General features: G+C 36.3%; 1 protein-coding gene across 8 annotated transcripts in view; it reads left to right on the top strand.

The window, feature by feature from the left end:
• The window catches only part of ST18 (ST18 C2H2C-type zinc finger transcription factor), a 171294-nt gene that overhangs the window by 112006 nt on the left and 42941 nt on the right, over positions 1-16347 (top strand). For all 8 annotated transcript variants that reach the window (XM_069854103.1, XM_069854098.1, XM_069854095.1 and 5 more), the window contains 3 exons: positions 8170-8354; positions 12531-13316; positions 16145-16279. In XM_069854103.1, coding sequence (XP_069710204.1) covers positions 8170-8354; positions 12531-13316; positions 16145-16279 — 1106 coding nt within the window. The remainder of the gene's footprint in view (positions 1-8169; positions 8355-12530; positions 13317-16144; positions 16280-16347) is intronic.

The following is a 16347-nucleotide window of genomic DNA, read 5'->3' as shown; positions in this document are numbered from 1 at the left end:
GTCCCACTGGAATTTATTGACCTACTGAACATGGACAGATTGAGTGAGTAAATGAAAAAGAGGTTAGGGAGGCTGGATTTGGCCCAGATCTTGGGCATTCATTCATATTACTGAGTTTAAGAAATTCTTGAGCTCCTCAAGATAAAAATTACATTTCCTCCAAACTGGATTTTATTAAAAATTATTTACCTGTTAGAAAAGGATTGAAATAAACAACTCTAGCCATACAGAGTTCTTGATCTATGAAGTATAGTATGACACTGTGAGGTAGCCATCCATTTCATTAAGATAGTATTTTAATTAGAGGGTTTATGTGCATTGTTTTTATATGATCTGAGTATCCTTATTATCCTGCAAGCCTGTAAAATGACAACAAGAAAACCAGAGAAGATAATTTAAATTTATGCTGTCTTTCTTTGAGTTGGCTTTCCTGTAGGGGGAATCCTGCTAAACAGTAAACTGAGGTAGAAAAAGAATAGTTTTGTATTTAAGAAAAGCCATTTCATGAGCCTATTGCAGCCTGAAATCATTGTCCTTTCACCTCAGGCATCATAGTAAGCTTGAGGCATGGGTAAATTTCACCATAATTGCATGCCTTTTCCTATATTATTGGTTACTTACTATTGCTCCACTCTTTTCACATGCTCCTCTTTATTTCCTTGATCATTTCACAGTCCAGTTGTTCTTTTTGGTCAGGTGGCCCATAACATTTAGTTTACTGTCTGAAACATCTCCAAGTTCAGTACATAGCAACTCAATCCCATTACTCGTTTCTCCCCAGCCTCTTCCCATGAGTGCTAATAAATGCTCTTCCACCAACAAGGCTATGTCAGTTCCTTTGCTTTTCTTATATATCATTTTAAAATAAAATATATCTTTTAATATCATGCTCCAGCCAGCTTTCAGTTATGACACCATATTTTCTCCGTATTATCATCTCTCATTTCTGTTCCTTTTTCCTAGTTAAACCTTTTGTTTGTGTTTATAGACAGAACATTTAACTCCTCCGAGTTACTTAGCTTATTTTGCTCTATATCAGTGTCCATAAATATGAATTTACCTTTTATCTTTCTTCCCATCCACACCCCACGTTCATTCCTTTCATCTTTGTTCAGTGCTGGACTGAACTTCTCACAAATGTGGCATCTTCGAAGAAGAGCATTACCCACGTATGGCATTAAACTCTTCTACTTGCATAAGGCCCTTTAACCCTGGAATGATTGCTACAGTACACAGGAAAAGCCTCTGTCCCTTCCACAGATTAAACTTGTAAGCCAAATATATGGGTTTCCTAGAAAGACATGAAATGTATTTTTTGTGTTGTGTTTGATACTAAAAAATAAGAAACAGATTTTATTAAGCTATCATTCGAGTGAGTCATACTAGTTCTGAGTTTCTATTATAGACTATTCACTAGGCCTTAAAAATGAGCATTTTTTTCTGACATATTTTATTGGTTTACGTTATTCCAGTTTTAATGCTTAAAAATATTGATGGATTTACCTGATGAATTATCTTCAAAATAATTTTTCAAGACTTCCCAGCTGGATCTATTTTCCAGATTATTTTTCTTCACCTAGGTTGAATGTGTGAAATACAGCACTCTCCATCACAGAGACCAATTGCTTTTGGTTGTCTAAAAGTTACTATGGCTCATGTTACTTTACAAACTGCAAGAAAACATTAAAGTCAGTAACTCTGACTTCATACTAGCAATCAGGGCAAATGCATGTTTAGCTTGTTGTCAGCCATCCCTTCCAGAAGTAGCCTGCAAAATTTCATCTGTAAAAAGCTCAAATCAGAGCTCTGTTAACAAATGGCCTTTTAAACTATTTTCACACAAAGCCATAAGTTTGCACTGGCATAATGTTTGAATATATTTTAATACCTGTAAGAATTATTTAAAAGAACTAGAGAGAATTTTTTTTTTCTGGTTTCACTGTATCTTAACTATGAATATACTGTAGTTCTTCAGCTAGTCAGTGTGTTGCCACCTACAATTTGTAAGGCATTCAGTTGCTTCTAGACATGTGCAGTTTCCTCATACACGACAACTGACAAATCTTTCTGACTTTTACTTTTTCAGATGGGTAGAATAGTCATTTCATTTAACCCATGTTCCCACATGTTCCACTGTTCAGGACAAAATTCATGGACGTACCAAACATCTATAAGCACACTATCATATCCTGCCGAGTAGAAATAAGTTTGGAAATGGGAAATATATTTCAGGATGGAACATCAGAATACAGTGTTGTAGAAATACTGAGAATTTATGTAGTCCATACAGCAGACAAGATAGAACATATTGCAAAACATACAGATCTTTCTAAGAATGAGAGTGGAAGGATATAGAGATGGGGTGAAGTCACCAGAGCCTTCTCTTGAACCGCCATTCTCACTGATGAAAGGCATCTCATCAAACAGCTTACTTAAGAAAATAAAAGAAGAGATTCATCAAGAAGTCATTTAACGCACGGACCATTTTCATTGTGCCCTTTGTGAGACTTTGCTTAGTTTAACATCTAATACCTATATGGATTTTGAATGGAATGCAGTTAATGGAATTACTGTTTAGATGTCATTTTTCCAGAAACATAAATCTTGTAGATTTTATATTCCATCATCCATGATCTGATGTGATGCAATTTACTTTCTTGCTTTTAGAAAACATTCTTCTTTCTGTGTGTATGAAATCTGTGACTAATCCTTTTCTTTTAAAAGTAGCTTCTATGTAGTTTTCTATATCCAGGATTTGTCTTTGTATATAGCTAGAATATGTGAATTCTTTCATACTCAGTAAGTAAATTCATGATATTAGAACAGCACCCTAGAACCTGAAGACCTGACTGAAATTGTGGATTAATAGTGTCTTTCTGTCAGTTCTCACTTTTAGAGAAACTTGAGCTAAGAATACAACCACTATCGTTTCCACTGAGCTATAAAATTTACATGCGCTCTTTGTAAACACCAAGGGTTAGCTAAGTAAATGGAACATAAATCTGACTATCTTAAACCTGAGGACCAAGTAAAAAATTGAGTCGCAATTGTTCTCCACCTTCCTTCCCATTCACTGTTGTCCATCTGAAGTTGCTGTAATTAGCAGCACTTATATGGATTTTCAATTGCAGCACTCAGACTACACTCTCTTTACACTCATGAACTGACAATAGCCATGGATGATGTAAACAATAACATCAATGTAATTTCAAACAACATGTGATCCGTCCTAGGAGCAGGTCATACCTGTTCTGTACCAATTGCTAGTATTTTCTCCTGGCCATCACGAGCTATGAAGAGCTCAGGTTTTTTATGTAATTCAGCGGGGGATACTTTCAGCTATAAGCTAAACCTTTGGTAATCAGTTTGCTGGTTAGACAGAATCCAGATTACCTGTTTCTTGGAGAAAAAGCTGACATAGAAGAGGACTAAAGTGGGAAGACGTTCAGAATTTCTGTTCCTTTCAGGTACCTCTGATTCAGTAGAGTCTTAAAATTCTTAGAAAAAAGACAAACTATGACAGATATTTGTAAACTACAGGGTAACCTGCGAGTTGCAAGTGTCTCTTAATTGTTGAATACCAACTTCTCCCTCCTATAAGGAAAGTGTAGTGTCTGACTTCCACAGTGTCCTAGGGCATCTCTGAGTTTGTGAACAAAAGCTGATCAAGGCCTAAAGCACATGGCAACATCTTTATTCTCAATATAATTAAGGAGTTGTTAGGCTAACCTTCTTGTAACTACTCGTGTGATTTTTAAATGGTTCTGCAGATCCGAAGATGATTTTTCCTATAATTGTAATTCAACAGGCTAATGCTTACTTTTGTAGTATAGTTAAGCAAACAGTCAAAAGGCGATTCAGGTTAAGAATTTAAAATTATTTGCTCCACAAACCAAACAGTTCCATTAAGTATTCTTGCACAAACTCACATGAGCAGTGGGGTCATTAAATAGCATTAGACAGTGAAAGAAAACGTCTTCATATTCAAAGACATTTATTTACTCTCTTGAAGCTAAAGAGTGTATATAAAATACAGTGTGTTCAATCCTTACTATTTTACATGGCATCTATTATATGCATTAGAAAACACCAGTTATCAGGCTGAATGTACCCTTGATTTTACCTGCCATGGCAATTCTTTATTCTGTTATCATGTCTTACCCATCTGTAGGCTGCTGTGAATGAGAGAAAAATCCCCAGAGATCTGGAAGTCTTGCCAACAGATAACAAAAAACTTTGCTGGCTACAAAGTGGTTAAAGGTCAGGTTAAAGGCTTGACAAACACAATGCTTAGATGAAACAGTTACAAAAAAAGAGATGAGCATGATAATTTTTAGTGGTAGGAAAAGATATATGTGGTTAGGACTGATTAAAATATTTCTGTTTCTTCTGAGGCATTGCTTTTTGGTAGGGATCCAAAGCACTGTTCTGCCTGTATACTACTGATGTCTGCCCACGGCATCCAAAACACATTCTGAGCAGAAATAAAGGAAAGAGAAGGACCCAGTAAAATCACAAAAGGTGTATTTAGTCATGAAATAAATATAAAAGATTTGTCATGTTTTTCGGGTTTTTTTCAACACACGCAACCAGGTCTTATATGTTTTAGTTTTTAACCTCTTGGTTCACACCATGGAAACTGACACAAGAGTGGTTTTGGTAACTGTGTGATTGACTAAGAAAAAAATAATAAAAAATCTGCTCATTATAGATAGTACTAAAATGATTTATTATTAATAAAAAATATGTATAATTAAATTGAGGGGAGGTCCTCATATATTGGCTTTGGGCTTATAACAAAACGACCTTCTGTTTTACGAGTCTCAGATTACCAAATAACCTTGGCAGTTGAATCAGTGTTCCATGACAACAAGCAAGCCATTGATAAATAGCAACAAAACTATTAGACGTTGAATTTATGAGACGAGTAATAGAGAATCTAAATTATAGGTTTTTGACCAACTACAGCTTGACAAAACTGTGCTAACGTAAGAATGAGAGAGTGTACATGTAGAAATAGAAACTTCTTAAGACAAAGGTGAATTTGACATGCCATGAATGTTATAAAGGCAAAAATATATCCTTCTCATAGTAGTTAAATTCCCAGTACCCATTACCAAATACTTAACAAATCATGTGTAAGTACTTGAAAAATCTGCAACTTGGGAAGTTCTTTTTCTGCTTTTATTTTCATTTTCACTTTTACACACTGTAAGGTAGAAAAGGGGAATTGCTTGTAAATGGTAGCACCTTAAACTTGCTCTTGCAAACAAATACATTCCAGCTAAAACTCAAACCCAGGAGTTCAAAAAGTCACCAGCAAAAGCTGGAGTGTTTTCTGCTGGAGTTGAAAAATCTCTTCCCAGTCTACGGAGAGCTATTTGCACTTCTAGGAAAGAAGTAATAATTGTGTTTTGTCATCTTCCTGTATTCAGAATGGAAGGTACCAGGAATTATTTTACTTAAAGCTGAATCTCATGTGTTCACTTATTTTAAAATGATGGGAACTATAGAGGAAATTTGAATGAGTGGCTGCTTGTGTGCAGAAAAAGGTACAATAAGGATAATTCAATGCAGCAGTCTTTTATAGAGAAGAAGCTTGTTAGCATAAGCAATGTGCTTCCAGGCAGATTTGTGGGCCTCCTGTCCTGTCATTGATGCAGCAGCTTTTTATTTACTGCTGTAAACTGTGGTAGTTACAGTCAAGTGGGGTTCTTGTTCTCTCATTTGCTAGGGCAGATCTGCTGCTGGCAGGTGGCAGCAGCTCCCTTGCACTGGTCCTGACTGTGGTCTGCTAACCTCAGAGTTGGACGGACTTTCACAGTAGTGGTGAAAAAACCAATGTGTTTAACAGCTGTTTTGCAAGACCACAGTGGTGGGCTTATAACATCATGTTACTAGAAAAGGTTGTACATAGTGAGCAAGAACATAGCAATCAACTTACCTTAACTTGACTGGAAGATACACAGTAGTCAGGCAAATTACAAGATTAAAGCTGAAGAGCTAGCTGAAGTTCTGTGAGCAGTGTTGCACAGGAAGGCATACTAGACAATCTAATTGGATCTTCTGTTCTAAAAATCTATTAATTATGGTTGTGTAAGAAACAGCTGTATCTTCTTCAAAGAGGAATTAAACATTGACAATTCATCTTGTCCTAAGCAATCTCACATTAGCTACTGGAGGTAAACTTGACTTTTTACAAATAAATGAGAAAGATCAAAAGCAAGCCTAATGAAGATTTTGGTTGATAAAAACAACTGCGTGTGAAGTGTTTTCAAATATTTGTCATTTATTCAATTCTCCTGAAACAACATGAATGGTATGAACTGCCATTCACAAATATGGATCAATAAACTCTTGGTTGTATTTTCTTTGAAATAAATTGTGCATATCTATCCGCACTACATCCACCTCTGGTGTCTGTTATATGGGCACCATCTTCAAGGAGACACACTTAGACTACTGTGATTCTGACATTTAATATTATATTCTTGTTATCGTCTATTCATAAATAGAGAAATAACACAGAAGTTGTAATATAGTCAGCTACAGCATGCGCTTAGTGTCCAGCATTCCTGATTTCCATAACATTTTAGCTTTCAGAAGATCAAGATTATACACTACATTTAAGATGCATACGGCAGAATTTTAATAATCCCTTAAAATGCAGATCTCTGTATTTCATGTCCTTCATGTTTGCAATGATGGATTGCCAAAAAAGGTGCTTAGCCAAACATGAATATTTTTTTTAAAAAATTCTCAAGTTAGTCATATGCTTTCATCCAAAACAATCAGAACCTCAGCCAATTTAGTGTGCATAAGATACCTTGGAAGGATTAATTTATGATGTTGATCTTGTAATATGTGTAACTAATAGGAGTTCTCTGCATACATAGATTTTTTGCAAATCTTGCAGCTAAGTCAGTCAGCTAAATGCAAAATCCAACACCTAAGGGCATCATGTAGATTTGTAAGGCACCCTGGGGGTGTCTGAGGTCGAGAAACCATTGAGTGGATTACACAGATTCATATATGTAGTTTTTATCATCTCTGACAGACATCATATGAGCACTATTATTCATAGTACATAAATTTCTTAGAATACTGTTTGTGAGAGAACAATGAAATCGTACCAAATCGCTTACACAAAAAGTTATTAAAAAAGAAGGTTGAAGGCTCTGGCCTCCTTAGTGAGGTGTTTTATGCTGTAATATCTCTAGGCCATACAGATTAGCTGCATGACAGCAAAGGCTTTGCTAAGTATTTGTAGAAGCAAATTAATATGCAGATCAATATGTGGATCTTATAGGAGATGAAAGAAGCTATCTTCTATATAAAAAACATATCAAATGTGCTAAAAAAGTTCTTTTTTAAAATAATATACTCTCTTCCACGTTCGTCATCTGAAAGTTAGGCATCAAGCCTTACCTGGGGATGGCTTACTGTCTTTATCAGATAGCTGTAGAATTAAGTGGGATGAATTGCCCTCTGGAGGAGGATTTTTCTAGAGTCTGTATAGACACCTGAGAAGAGTTTAAACTAGGCATTTATTGCTGGAGTCAATGAAATTAAACCAACGCTTGGGACTGGTATTGAAAGAGACACCCATATTGCAAAATTTTCTGCAGGTACGGTATGTTTCACACAGGTTTCATGCTCTTGAACTTGAACTGTGACATTAAGTATCCGTAGTGATGTAAAAGTAATGAAGACAAAGGCTTAAGATGCTGCAGTGAAACTTGTAGTAAATTTTCACCCTCAGATGTTTCTCTGGATTATCAACCCATATTATAAAACAATTTTGTTCATTCTTTCCTGGGTGTATTTATTTGACTGCAGAGCAGTGCTTGGATGAGCATACGCTTACTTAGGATTAAAGATATTGGGTCATGGGTTTTTTCTTTTGTCTTCCTTCTCATTCCCCTTCCCCTAAACAGTTTTTGGCAGCACTGAAAAGACATGGGACTTGCCCATGCTGTGTACTTCAAGTAAATAAATTAAAATTAAATATCCAGCAGACACAACTTGTTGGAACTGCAAGTGAATTAATAATTTGACAGTGCTCACTTTTATGCTTAGAATTAAACTGGAGGATGGTGCTATTTCTGAAACAATTTACTCCTCAATTCTCCCACAATTTTCTCTATCATTGCCAATTAATCATTGCAGTGCCTACAAATGTTCCATGGCTAAGAGGAAAGCTGAAGACCAGATATCAAATATTCCCGTCAACAAAAGGAAGTCCCTGCTAATGAAACCCCGCCACTACAGCCCCAACTTGGAATGCAAAGAAGAAAATGAAGATAGGACAGAATTACAAGACATTAGTCTCCTCAAAAGCAGCTCAACTCCAGGTAATCATGCAGTGTGGCTCTGCTTGAACCTGAATTCCACAGAAAGGGAGATATGAAATAGTATTTTCAAAAAGGATGCAGAATGGGTTTGATTTCTAACAGAGTTGGAATGGTGGATTTCTGTCTAGGATTAACTGTTGTACTTCCAAATATTTTGTACAATAAATCCTTCTGGGGTCTAGTAAATGCTTCGTAGGTCACACAGAGGGACAACTACTGCAGCAGGTCAGATATGGAGCAGCATCTGCTTCTCCACAAAGAGTATATTTTCACTGGAATATACAGAGCTCTTAGGAAGGAAAAAAAATACTTAGCAAAACATTGTTGACTTTAACATTTAGCAAAGCAATTTCGTGCATGTGACTGCTACATGTATTCTGCTTTAACACGATTATTAGACTCAGCACTTTTGTACCTGTTATTCCAACTCTGCCAAGCCAAACATGTCCAACAATTTATAGAAACTTCTACAACACGTATGCTGGAAAATATGGTAGTGGATGGGGAGGCAGAAAGATATACTAGAGTATGTTTTTATTGCTCTTCCTTTTTGATATATTCTTATATATATTCAAGATGAGCAAAATACTTCAGACTAAAGTGGCTGAAGTTAAAGAAGTCCTGCACAAATTGTTAATCAGGCAAGTGAGAAGACATCAGGAGAATACATCCCATATTTGTTTTAAAGGAAGGCATCTTCAGTAGGCAGCAAATGTTGAGATAAATCAATGGCACTGGGAAATTAGTAATCATAGATAATATGAAAATAGAATTAACTTATATTCTGCCTAGGTACTGGTTACTAGGGGAGTTTAAAGATAATTTATTTTCCACTTATTTTTTTCTTATCAAATATTTTGGAAGGACAAGGTTCTAGCTAATCTCATCTAGGTTTCCCTTCACACAAAATGTTGGACCAAATGATCTTTTGAGTTCCCTTCCAATCTGGGCTGTTCTATGATCCTATGATGAACTGAGATTAGGAATTTACAAAGTTATCCACTCTAAATAGAATTTCCTTAAAACCAAACCATACTCCCTAGATTTTATACATGAATATTATAATACAGATCGAAGAAGGCTTTTGGATTGAAGAGTCAAATCCTGTTTCTACCAAAATCAGTGGAGATTTTTGCATCATTTCTATATGGCAATGATGAGCCAGCTGTCACTTCTAAGTATTCTAGGTGAAGTCTTTTTCAGGGAGTGATGGGAAAGCCTAGAAGGGAGCTCCCTCTTCAAATATAACATTAATTAACAAGGTGATACTCAATGTCTGCCTTTTGGGTGACATTACTAATCTAAACTCCTCAAGAAAAATGCTCCATGGCTCTCTGCTCTCCAGCCTGCAAGGAGTATTTCTATCTCCTAACACCAGAAGGGAAATTATTTGAGTAAGTTTCTGTATAGGTTGTTTGGTGTTTTGTTGGTCTCTGTGTGTGTGTGTGTGTTCGTTTATGAAATATATAGATTTTAGTTAACTTTCCTTGTATTGATTAAGCCTGGTTCCTGGCCATCCAGAGTTGCCTCAGTAATGTGTTCTTCTTTTCCTTGTGTATGTTCTCTGCACAGCTTGAAGAACTCACTGATGGGGAAGTACTAAGATGGGCATAAAGGTAGTATTTGTGCCATATACAGACGAACCTAAGTTATTTAACTGGTTCTTCTTTCTAAGAAGATCAAGTCTTGGGTGAGGTTCATTGATATAAATGCAAGGGAATCCTATTTGCATGCAGACCTTGGAACAAAGTCAAAAAGAAGTCTTGATTTCAAAAAGATTTTATACCAGTGACATTTCTTGCAACATTTTTGTGTCAGTGATAATACAACCTATATGCTCAGCATTAATTTTGCCTGCTACAAAACAAATTTTACCTAGAGCGTATAGCTGGACTGGATATGTAGGCTTATTTGTAATTTCTTAGAGTTATGCTCATTTTATTTTGAACTTATGATTCTTGTCCATTGATCATGTAATGCTTCAGTTCATAGACTGATGCAACTGTAAACTAGGCTGAGTTTTTATTATTTTTAAAGCAAATCTACTGCCTGTAGAAGTGGAAAGCAAAGCTGGAACATCTGAACCGTTAAGAGTAGTTCAACAACAATTTTCTAAACATTCCATTTAAAAATAGCTGATTATTTAAAGAGCAAAAATCTGCTATGATGTGTTTATATTATTTTCATCTTTCACACAAAAAAAATAACTGAAAAGACCTGTTACTACTATCAAGTTTTGTTTGTTTTGTTTTGAAGGGTGAGCAATTTCTTTTAAAAAAAGATCTTCTTACTTTTTGAAGTAACGTAATGATTGGGATCTGTTATTTTTTAAATGAAAGAAGGGCAAATGATAAAACCCCATTTCATTAGAGTTGGTTATAGAGCCAAATCCTCATTCTTACTTGTTGAGATGTGAAAAGACAGCAGACTCCATTATTCAGAATACTACAATGTGTGTGGTACTAAAACAGCTGCTAAAAAGTTACACTAAGGTTTACAGGCTTTTTTTAAACACAACTTTATGTGCATAATGCAGAAGGCTACCTCTCCCTGCATGAGTCCAATTTTCTGAAGAAGAATAAGAATTAATCAATATTTTCTTTTAACATATAACAAACAGTTGAACCAAACAATTATGTAAACTGGAAATGACCCAAAATGCTAACAGTTTGGCAGCAGTAAAGTGAAATGCATTGTGGTGCACATGTGCATTTTTGTCCCCCTTTTCCCCTCCACAATAATCTGCACTTAATAGGAATATTTTAAACTATGTAGCTAAGCAACAGAGGTAATTGTTGCTTTCTAGAGCTTTTGTTAGGCACTCTAACACAGCCCAAATATGCATAATTAGGTATAATGTCTATAAATCATTATTGTACACATGTGGGTAGTTAAGTGGATTGAGAGAATAGTTCAATGAATTGGACATATTCACTGAAAATGCTTTTTATTTGTTTTCTGTAGTTCATAATACTTTAAAATTATCATAACCCTTTACACTTTCTCTTAATAGCTTGCTGTGTTATTGAGAGAAACTTCATTTGCATTTTTAGACTATGCTTAATTTATTATTTAAACCTGGAGTTCTTCTGATTCAGGAAAGGACAGACACATCTTATAAAATAATCTATGCTTGTTTATTCATCCTCCTTTCTAGGAAGTAAAATGTTAAATTTTTCAGTTTATGTTGAATAGATCCCAACAAAAGAATGTACCCTATAATCAGCATTATTGAAGGGGCTAGTGTTGTGACTAAATTCTTCCCTTCATCCAAAAATGCTTTTAGTTACTATGGCAATATTTACTTGATCCTGGCAAGCCAATGTTGATTTTAGAGAGATAATTACCAGAAAGGAAGATGATGGAGATGTATTTTTGAGTGTCCTTGTCAGAGGAAATGTTTATAAAAAATTAAATGAGATACAAAAGGCATATTGTCTTCCACACCGTCGACCTCTCCGACATGCAGTCTCTATTACCTGCTGGATGCTGCTTTTCTTCTGAAGAAAGATGTTTATAAAGACAGGATGCTCTTCAGTGGTGTCTTTAACAAGTCCTTTATGAGAGTGTACATAACAACCATTTTTGTTTGCGTGTGCACGACCTGATCTATCATTTAATGTGACAATTGCAATGGTGACCAGGAACTTGCCCTTTGTGAAGTATGGAGTTTTTTTCCATCAAGGCCTTTCACGAGATCTGGAGTGACTGGGAAAGTAATTAGGGTCTATTTTGAGAAGATATTTGGGAATCTTAGGCGAAAGTAAACAGAAAATAGGTCAAGTGTGTGTGTGTGCTAGTGGATATATATACACACATACATATATATATTTTGCATGTATACAGGGAATATTTATCTATATATGGTGTATTATATTTATATGAATGTATATGAATGTGTGCACATTCTAAAATAATATGTCTTCACCATCAGTGAAAAATGGCAACTTATTTATTAATCTTATTGGTTTGGAGGTATAAACAGACATAATTTTAGAAGGGCTTTTCCTTCTACAAGCAGTTATTTCAAAAGCAGATTTGGTGTGAATTCAATCATTTTAGAGTACTTTTGAATAAAGAAATGATGACTGGTAAGTAAATATTTTTATATCACTTCTACCAGATGCAAAAAGCACTTATTCTTGTGTATTTATCTCTTGCTTTTTTCTCATGCAGAGGAAAGTACTCCAAAGTCATCTGAGGAAATCCCTCATTCAGGTGGGCAAGAAAATTCCAGCCAAAGGAAAGATAACTACTCCAGCTATCAAGATGCCGTGGCCAAATCTTTGACAAACATAGGAAAATTAGCAAAAGATGCACCCAGTCAAACAGTGGCAGAAAATCTAAATGATAGCGGCATTCAGTCCTTAAAAACAGAAAGTGATGACGCTGATGAATGTTACATGATTAATTCAGTTGAAGGAAAGGAAAAGTCTGTAATTTCTGACCCAAAATACTGCTCATCTGAGGAAAATGAAGGTAACTCTGAAATTATGGACAACGAGTGGGACAGCTCCTCAAGTTTCTCAGAAGAAACTAGCGTAAAGCCCCACGTAACTCAGAAGTATAATCAACCTAGCATCCTGGAAGTCACAGAAATTAAGAAGGAAGAGGCAGAATTTGGCCCTTGTGAAACACTTTGTGACTCAGAAACGGAACTCAGAGCACCCCAGGAGTCTCACCCAGATCCTTTTGAGAACAGAATTCAGAATCCCTTCCCTGAAAGTGAAGAAGATGAAAACGAGTGCCTGTCAGAAACAACAGAAGCATCAGTTGAGCTGGACAAAACAAAAGGGAACTTGAGTTTGCTAGAACAAGCAATCGCTCTGCAGGCAGAGCAAGGGCATGTGTTCCACAGCACCTACAAGGAGCTGGATAGGTTTCTTCTGGAGCATCTAGCAGGAGAAAGGAGACAAACCAAAGTTATTGACATTGGTGGGAGACAGTTATTTAGCAACAAACGTAAGGAAGTATTTTTGGCTGTTCTTACTGGCTTAAGCATTTATCTTGTGACTGATAGAGGGTTCTCAGCTGGGTTATATAGCATCAATAAAGAATCTGGAATTTAGCTGGTAATTTTTCTGATTATGTACCTTCACACTAGTGCCTTACATCTAACCAGGTTAAACACTAGGTACTTGGCTTCCCACCAAACCGCCTTGTAAAATGATCAGTAATGAGTACTAAAAGGACTGTGTAGCTGGCACTGACACTCCTTCCCCTCCTTTTCCTCCTCCTCTGCCTCCACCTCCATAGGGTGCAAATACATACCTCCTAAATTTCAGCAGCCAAAAGAGAAGGCATTAAAACAGTGCTTAAGGAAAGGTTAGGGTGAAAAATTGGCCTCTCCCTACTATACCACCTAATTCCTAAGCCATGTGTTTTCTGAATTCAGTCTACTTCACATATCAACATTACATTTTGCTACAGCCAGCACTTCTGAGCCAGGAAAGCACAAGCCGTGCTCTTCTGCCTCATTCACCATCAGCAGAATTACCAGTAAGTTCCAAAATCTTTATTGCTTATGATGGTTTGTGGCATCCTACAAAGCTGTAGGAACATTGCTCCATTTTCGGTACTTAATCAGGCTTCCAGAAGTGGAGATTTAAAATATATGCAAACTGGGCTGTCTTGTACGAAATTCCTCAATTGCGGATAATTACAGACATCAAGATACGTCATTTTATAAGTGCACTCTCCCTGCTGTAGTAAGTAAAAATATATTCATCTGTCCTTCAACTTTTGTTTTTGGCCTTTCAAGTATGCAGAGGTCACCCCAGCAGTGCTGCAATTTCTGCTTTTGAGAAATTATTTACTTTTTGGTATTTATAGTGTTACTTTAGAGAAGTCTGTATGGACACTGCAGATATTATAGTCATTAAGTTACCTAAAGCATTTAGCGTGGGAGATAACTGACAAATTTTTTAGGAGTTGTAAATATAAAATATTTCCTATAGTAATTGGAAAGAATATGTATGCATCTCAGTTTTCTGTCTCAAGCATTCTTTTCATTAGCAAATCTTAAGCTGTGCATGCATGGTATTAGTCTACCTTCTTGCTAAGCTACATGAACCTTTATTTTCTCAGACGACCATAATATATGCAGGAATTTTACATATAACTTTGCTTCTCCTGATACCAGCTGTGTTCACCACATTCACATTGGTGTCAATGTGACTTTCTCACAGCACACGTAGGAAGGAGCAGTGATGGTAAGCATGACAGAATCTGTCTTTTCCTGATTTGCCTCATATTATTATTAGCTGTAGTTTGCAGGTGAGTTGAGAGAAAACATTCATGGAAAAACAAACAAGGTTTTGTTCAGGTTGAATAAACACTATATTATTTTATTCAATATAGCATAGGCACATAATTTTTTCACTTCACACAGTTATCTAGTTTTATTTCTAAAAAATCCATCATCAAATCCATCAGCTCTAAATTTTCTTTCTTGGGTGCTACATCAGGAAAAAAAAAAATTATGTATTATACAAATATATAAAAATACATACATCTGTATAATGTATAAATAATATATTATAAATATACTATTTAATTATTTAAATTTATATTTTCCCATCTTTTTAATAATAAGCCTTTCCAATTAGTGGGGGAGGAAATAAATTATATTTCAGGATTTCTCTTTATTTACTCTCCACTATTGCAGCACTTTCCATTTGCACCGATTCTAAAAAGCATGTAGTCTCTTGTTGATGCTCAGTCTATTTTCTTTCCTCCGTATTTCATTTTTTCAACCCAAAGTCTTACCAGGAAGTTTACCTCTCAGCTGTCTCTGGCAATCTAATCTCTAAGCATGTCCTACCTCACAGTCCAACAAAATAAGCTGAAGGAGGCTGCTCCCTTTTCTGGCTGCAGCTGTTTTGTCCCCTAGCACTGAATGCTGTTGGCAGCCAATCACAGATAGAGTTAAAACCATCCTCAGCAATTTATGCAGCCACTTCCTCCAGATTTCTCACAAGAGAATTTCTGGACCAGAATTCATTCCTTTCTCGCCCAGACTTTTGATCCTGCATTGGAAATCAAATAAAGGCTTTCTGACCAGTGCTTCTTTCACAATTCTAGGTGCTTGAAACAAAAACTGGGAATGCACTGCGGCCATTAGAGAGTGGTAGCTATGGGGCTGGGCTGAGACCTTGTCTTTGAAAGGGTATCGGCTGTTCCATGTTTTCACTGTCATTGTGGGCTGCTCCACAAAACAGCATTGCCATGTGTACCAGAGGGAACTGCTTGCCTTGCCTCTCAAATGTAAAGTGGCATGTATTCAGTTTCCTAACAAAGAACCTACAGCCTAGAGATCTGCGATATTTAAGGAATGGCTTCTGGTTGATATGCTTTTTGTTTGTTTGTTTGTTTGTTTCACACCTCAGCTTTTATTTGGTCGTCCCAGCTTCCTGGAGCCTGACATTAACAGTAAAAGATTGTTTCTGCTTTTTTATTCATTCCTTTACAGATCTTGCTGTTGGCTTATGCTGCCAGTTTTCTGGCTTATTGGATTGTGGCTTCTGTCCTGTTTGAGGCTCTGAACGGAATAAATGAGACTGCAATCCTAATGCTATATAGTTTAGTACATAAACGGTATATTGGCAAGGGATGCCATTGTTTAAAGGACACTGAAAATCTAGAGATGCTTAAATCACATACATCTTTGTTAATACTGGATAGAAATTACATCTGAAGTACAAAATAGGGAGTATCACACTGCTAGAATCATTCAGCTGAGTGCAGATGGGGCTAAAACCAAACAAAATCATTATCTGATTTCTCTGCAGATTCACCCAGGCCTGAAAAGAGAGAAACCAAATGTCCCATCCCAGGATGTGATGGCACAGGGCATGTGACTGGGCTGTACCCTCACCACCGCAGTCTCTCAGGCTGCCCACATAAAGTTAGAGTACCACTAGAAAGTGAGTATCATCATCATCCTGCAGTCCAGAATAACAGCTGCATCTGGCCTGGTGTTGTGGGTAGTGGG

This window comes from Phaenicophaeus curvirostris, chromosome 3 (assembly GCF_032191515.1).
Source record: "Phaenicophaeus curvirostris isolate KB17595 chromosome 3, BPBGC_Pcur_1.0, whole genome shotgun sequence".
NCBI classification, from domain to species: Eukaryota; Metazoa; Chordata; class Aves; order Cuculiformes; family Cuculidae; genus Phaenicophaeus; species Phaenicophaeus curvirostris.
The sequence above is the reverse complement of the archived record's forward strand: the minus strand, read 5'-3'. Positions and strand labels throughout refer to the sequence as shown.